The sequence below is a fragment of the Triticum dicoccoides genome, chromosome 1A (genome assembly GCF_002162155.2).
Source record: "Triticum dicoccoides isolate Atlit2015 ecotype Zavitan chromosome 1A, WEW_v2.0, whole genome shotgun sequence".
Taxonomy (NCBI): Eukaryota; Viridiplantae; Streptophyta; class Magnoliopsida; order Poales; family Poaceae; genus Triticum; species Triticum dicoccoides.
The window spans coordinates 345760346-345766496 of NC_041380.1; the positions used below are offsets into that span (position 1 = coordinate 345760346).

A 6151-nucleotide genomic window follows, 5' to 3' on the forward strand; every position below is an offset into this window, starting at 1 on the left:
CTTTGGTTTGTTTTTTCACGAGGAGACAATATCAAATCTGTTGGCATAGTTCTCTTCCCCTTATGAAAGGGAATCCCTCTTGCCTCATGTGTGAAGAGCCCGCTCGCCGTTGCAAGTAGCACTTGCTTTCATCTCCCGATGGAAACCCAACGCCAAGACCAAGATACGAAAATGACATCGCAACAAACGAAATATTCGAACGCTTACGTTAGGAACAACGGTAGGCAGACGTAGCTAACTAGCGGTGCATTGCCATTGGTACGTACGTAGTCTGATACGTACCATGTACCCCATCCTGCTGAGTTCCGGACCTGTCGCCAGTAAGAGCACCTCTGGCCGTTGGGCCGCTCGATCGCACGGCGGAGGCCGCCCGGCGATCGACGTCCGCGCCTCCGCGATAACAGCGACGCGCGCGCGGCCGCCGTGGAGTGGAACACAGCATACATAGACGGCGACATCCCGCCAAGAATTAAATAGAGGTATCTACGCGCTACAAAAATCCAAAGCCGCCTGCGTACACCGGCTAAGCAAGACGTACGTACGCGAGCTACCAACCATGCATGCCAGCCCCAGCCCGGTCGCCGTTTACACATCCCCCAAATCCTCAGTTCGATCCCCCATCACCCTATCAGACGTCGTCGCGTCCGTCCCCGATCGACCTCCGGCGCATGACATGATGATCCCTGGACGTACACACGTACGTGATCATTGTGGTACTGTCGCGTGATGCCGTCCAGACTGACCGACGTACGGATCAATCACCCGGCGAGGTCGCGGAGGAGGTGGAACCCGCCCAGCCCCCGGTGGTACTGCGACGCGACGTCGGCGCCTGATCCCATGCCCGCCCCGAACTGTCCGTTAGCAGACGGGTGCACGCCCTCACCAGCCATGAACAGGAACTCGGCGGCGCCGCCATGCGCCGCGGACGACGACGACGGGGATGCGGCGGCGAACGCGGCAACGTTCACGCCACCGTGGTGCTGCTGCTGCTGCTGCTGGTGCTGAAGCCCCAGCGTCAGCGACACGCCGTTGCCGAACCCGGCCGTGGCCGCCTCGTAGGCGTCGAAGTCGAGCTGGTCCATCATGCCGAAGTTGAGGCCCTGCGGGTCGGTGCTCTGGCCGATGCTCACGACGGAGGCCAGCGAGCCGGCGTCGTGCAGCTGGTGCAGCTGCGCCCGGGTCGGCTTCTGCTCGCCGCGCCCCTCGGAGGCGTAGCTCCCGTCCGCTGGGTTATGGTTCGCCAGGTCGCCGGCCTGCTGCGCCGACTGGCCACCACCGTCGCCGCCGCTGCCCTCCTCCTTGTCCTTCATCTCCTCCGCGTACATCTCCTCCACCATCGGCTTCCACAGCCGCACCCTCGCGTTGATGAACCAGTTCGAGACCTGCATCCATCCATGCGTCGCACAAATCAATCTTCTCCCACACCACACACACAATTAGATTCTTGGGCTGAACGTTCACGAGCACGTGAAGACACGAAACGAACGTGCGTACGACTCCGACGTGTCACCCGACCGACGGACGCGAGTACGTTGACGTGTCATGTCGAGTGCAAGTTGCACAGCTCGCAACGATGGATGCGTGTACGTGGAAACAATCAATTTAAACTAGTGGCACGAAACCGGCCAGCATTATGTGTATATATATGCGTGGCCAATCGACAGAAACAACGCAATGATTACGATGTGATGATCGATCAGTATCCAGCAGTGTGTGTAGGTAATAATTGGATAGGAACTCGCTAACATTTTTCTTTCTGCAAGTGCTTTTTTTTTTTGCAGCTGATCTATCGACCGATCATGTGATGATGAACTGATTCTGTGGAGGAGTGAGTGGGGGAGGACGTACCTGGCTCCGCGATAGGCCCGTCTGCCGCGCCAGGATGTGCTTATCCACGTCGCTCGGGTACCTGGATCAGAACATGCCAATTTAAGGTAACCTGCGTGCTTCCAAGTCTACATCCAGTGAGAGGTTACAAGTCTACAACGAGCAAACCTAACTCTTGTATGTACGTAGACTTAGTTTTAAATAACTTTAGATGGAGATGTAGGGATTGTTTAGTACAAGGGCATATCTAAGGGATACTGTTGTGTATTTCTTTTATGAGGGTAGTGTTGTGTGCTTTTGTTCATATGTGTAAATGCATATATGGAATATCCCTACAGGACAAGTGTGGTATTTGATGTGGACATTCTAATAACACTGCTAGAGGAAAAATAGCATCTGTCCGCATATGAATATACCTAAATGTAGTTGGAAGTTATGTGTTTAGGTGAGTAATTAGGACAGCAATTTTTTTAAAAAATTCTAGGAGAGTGAACATAAGCAAAATGACACATCTATAGATGGGGACATACGAAGGAACCTAAGTTGCATCAGATAAAAAACTTATGCACAGCTTCACAAAATTAAGGGAAAGAATTCTACAAGTTAAATCAAGCCAAAACAGCTAGTATTTGTTAATCACATATATATGTAATGCAAGACAAATATGGCACGGGGAGAGCAATAATGCCACAGAATAAAACACAAGGCCAGACGATTTTCGAATGAGGATCACACTCTTGAGCATCAGTTGACGTTCAAACATGTATATTTAGTTCGTTAGCATCTTCCGCAAGCAGATGTCGCACCTACTTACGTTATGTCTATGGTACTTGTTCTGAATCAATTCTAGTTCATTTTCAAAAAGAAAACAAGAGTCTAGGTTCATTTCGTGCAAACTAATCAATACGAGTGCTTCTTTGGATGTGCTAGCTGTTAATTAATCCTGTGTAATTTCTTTCCAAGCGATCAACGAAATTCACCTGTTCAATTCGAATTAAAATATTTCTGACAATGCACGTTAATCTTCTTATATATAGTACTCGTAGTACGGTGCTGTAGAAAGAGAATTAATCTTCTAACATGCCACGAAATGCATGGGACGGAAAGACAGTTAATCTTCTTCTTAGCATGCTACGCAATATTAAGAGGGTTTAAGTAATGAGGATCATCTCTTACGGGTGCAGGAAGTGCTCGAAGAGCCAGGCCCGGAGGACGGAGACGGCGCGCTCCGGCAGGCCGCGCTGCGGCCGCCACGGGTGGCTCTCGAGCATGCCGGACTGGTACGCCTTGTGCTGCCTGAGGCACTGGTCCAGCGCCCGCAGCCTGGGCGTCTCCCCCTTGGTCATCCCCGGCACGGCGGCGCCCGCGTCCTTCTCCCCCAGCGCCCCGCGCACCGCCCGGACCTGCGCGGCCACCCCGTCCCTCACGCTCCGGAAGTGCCTGGAGATGGTCCGCGACGCCATCCTCGTGTACACCGCCGCGGCCCGCTGCCCCGCCACCGCCTCGAAGGACGCCGCCACCGCCCGCATCTGATCGCGGTACCTCCTGTACCTCCTGTCCACCTGCATGCCATCGAGTCAAACACAGGGAGTACTTCATTAAGCTCACAAGTCACCGTGAAGAAACAGCTGCGACAGAAATTCTGATCGCTGCTGTAGCTAGCTTCTCTCGTGCAACAGTGTTTGAATCTTGATCTTGACTAGCTCTAGCTGTGCGTGCCTAGCTAGTACGTACGAGGCTACAGACACCTAAGCTAGCTAGGACTCTGACGGCACCAGGCCGCACAGCACCTACCCATGAATTGGACTGTAGATCGAAGTATATACACAAGAAAGGCAACGAAAGCAGTAAATGTGTGAGTGGATAGATGGCCATGAGCCCATGATCCATGAAACGGCCGAAGAAGGTAGGGGGAGAGTAGAGTAGTGGCCTGCACAAGTGCAGAGATTTTTCTTGCGTCGCCATGGTGCAATGACCTGTGAGACTGCGAGTCCATGCATGCAGAGCAGAAGGGTAGAGTCATGGAGAGAGAAAGAGCTAGATGAGGGAGTGGGCGTAGGGGTCGCATGCCCAGTGCAGACACCTAGTAGCTAGTAGCTAGACCTGCAGCGAGCGAGGCGAGGGGAAGGAATAGAGGTTTCCAAAAGCGGACGGTGAGGCCCAGGCGGGAATCACCCCCACTGTGCTACTCCCAGGAACCCTCCTTGGGCAAGCCATGATGGAACTGCGAGTGCCACTCCACTCGCCTGCAGCCTTTTAGATTTCCAAGAAGCTGGTGCAGTCCCTGACGAACGCAAGGCTTGACCCGTGATCGACGATCGGTCGTGGAATCCGGCGTGAGCGGTGTAGTACGTGGCGGTTAATCAGCGTGTTAATTAGCTATGGAGCTATGCAAACCTCTTCGATCATGGTGTAGAGCTTGGCCTTGAGCCTCTGCAGCTCGGCGGCGTCCATGCTCTGGATCTGCGTCGACGACGGCGGCCAGGAGGCGGAGGACGACGAGCCGTGCTCTTCTTGCGCCGGCTTCTTGGGCGCCTTGTTGTCGGTGTCGGCGGGGATGCTGCAGAACTCCTGCAGGAGCTGCTGCGTCGGCAGCAGGAACCGGGACCCGCGCAGCTGCCAGCCGCTGCCGGCGCCTTGCACCTGCCATGCCCCCGGCGCCGTCTGCTGGTGCTGCTGCAGCCGGGGCTCGCCGCCGCCGAGCTGGTGGTGCAGCATGAACGACGACGACCCGGCGTCCGGCGGCCCGTGGAGCGACAGCGACAACGGGGCCTGGCCCATCTGCAGCTGCTGGTGCTGGTGGTGGTGCTGCTCGCCGCGGAAGAAGCTGATGGTAGACGAGCCGTCGACGTCGAAGTCGAGCGCGGCCTTGCTCTGCGCGGACGTCGCCTCGCCGGGCGGCGCCATGCCGAAGCCCCTGGCCCCGAACATGTTCACCCCGGAGTGGTGATGATGGTGCAATCCGCCGCCATACATCTGATGCTCCGCGCGGGTGTCCACCTCCGGCACGAGCGTGACGCCGCCCCCGTTGCTCCCCGTCTCCGCGAAGTAGTCGGCGTACCCTACTAGGCTGGGATCGTGCGCCATCGATCTTTATACTGGACCTCCGCTCCCGCGCGCGCGGCCAGGCGCTCCGTTAATCAATCTATGGACGGACGGGGCGACGGCACGGGAAAGAAAGAAAGCTAGCTCAGAAAACGAAAAGCGGAGCAGTAAAGCAAGACAAGGGCAGGCGAGCACCGAGAGGGAGGGAGGGGAAGGAAATAAAGAAAGGGATGGAGACGCACCTTTGCGCAAAGAGGAGCTGAGGGCCATATCTTTCTGGGGAGGTGATGAGGAGACGAGCGATGGGAATGAGATTGGTGGATGGATTGGGATGGGATGTTTGCAGCAGCCAGCAGGAGATCGACGACGAGGAGGAGGAGGAGCTTACACTGCACTTGATCGTACCGCCCGCCCATACCATACCAGTACCTACCTACCACTACCCGCGTCAGGAGCATAGCCACGCTAGATTGCTATAGCTCCACTACAAGTACACACAGCCACACGGAGCTGGCACGCAACGAGCAGGGTCGAGTCGAACGTACGGTCATTTCTTTGGGCAAGGAGAGGGCCAAAAGTGTGACGGAGGCGCTGGGCGTTCGTTTGGTTGGGCAGGGCATGCACACGGCGCCCGGAAATGAAAAACGCGGTGGTTGCGGCGTCGAGCTCCCGGTCGCTCGCTGCTGCAACTTGGGCTGATCTAGCTAGCTGCAAGCCTCCGGGAGAGAAGGGGGCGCTGCGTGCACGCTGGCCGCTGGCGCCGACGACGTCTGGTCCGGGGGCAGCAGTGGTCCACGTACGGCCAGTCGTCGACGGACCAACTAATCGCCACTGGGAAAAACTGGCCTATTGGGCAGGACGGAGCCGCGCGCGGGGACCACCGCGGACGTCGCCGTCGCGCATCTCCCGGGTTGCTTGCTTGCTTGCTCGCTAGTCTGGTGGATTTTGTGTGTGTGAGAGGGAGATCTCCTGGGCTATGTATTTTACTGCTCTCCCTCCGTTGTTTTCTCGTGTGCCGACGTACGTAGGCGGGCGCGAGAGCAAGAGCGAAGAGCGCGTAAAAACATGAGTTGGACTAGAGGGAGGGTATGTCGTCTTTGCTACGGAGTGGTCGATAAACCCAAAGGTTCATCCATACGATTGGTTCAAAAATCCTTTGTTTACCCCTGAAAAAAGAAAAAGACACGCCCGTCATCTATGTATCGCTGACGGGAAGTGGTTTACCGTGTTCCGGCGCTATGAGTGTTGCATTTTCTTGAAATATAGGCTGGGCCTTGGG

General features: G+C 55.9%; 1 protein-coding gene across 2 annotated transcripts; it reads right to left on the reverse strand.

The window, feature by feature from the left end:
- Positions 1-424: 424 nt before the first annotated feature.
- Positions 425-5391, reverse strand: LOC119271991 (homeobox protein BEL1 homolog). Of its 2 annotated transcripts, XM_037553613.1 has the most exons (5): positions 5115-5391; positions 4225-4972; positions 3004-3389; positions 1849-1909; positions 425-1382 (listed from the first exon to the last, which is right to left on the reverse strand). In XM_037553613.1, exons 2-5 carry the CDS (start codon positions 4912-4914, stop codon positions 759-761), a joined length of 1761 nt encoding a protein of 586 aa, XP_037409510.1. In that variant the 5' UTR covers positions 4915-4972; positions 5115-5391; the 3' UTR covers positions 425-758. The 2 variants fall into 2 exon arrangements, with proteins under 2 accessions (XP_037409510.1, XP_037409503.1); XM_037553606.1 differs by lacking the exon at positions 5115-5391 and having other exon boundaries at positions 4225-5104.
- Positions 5392-6151: the final 760 nt, after the last annotated feature.

Bases quoted from the DNA above. Each gene is read 5' to 3' on its own strand.
- LOC119271991 (XM_037553613.1), bottom strand. From the start codon at position 4,914: ATGGCGCACGATCCCAGCCTAGTAGGGTACGCCGACTACTTCGCGGAG. The intron at 3,390-4,224 runs GTTTGCATAGCT...GATGGCATGCAG, and splicing joins TCTACACCATGATCGAAGAG to GTGGACAGGAGGTACAGGAG. The intron at 1,383-1,848 runs GTACGTCCTCCC...GGATGGATGCAG, and splicing joins CGGGCCTATCGCGGAGCCAG to GTCTCGAACTGGTTCATCAA.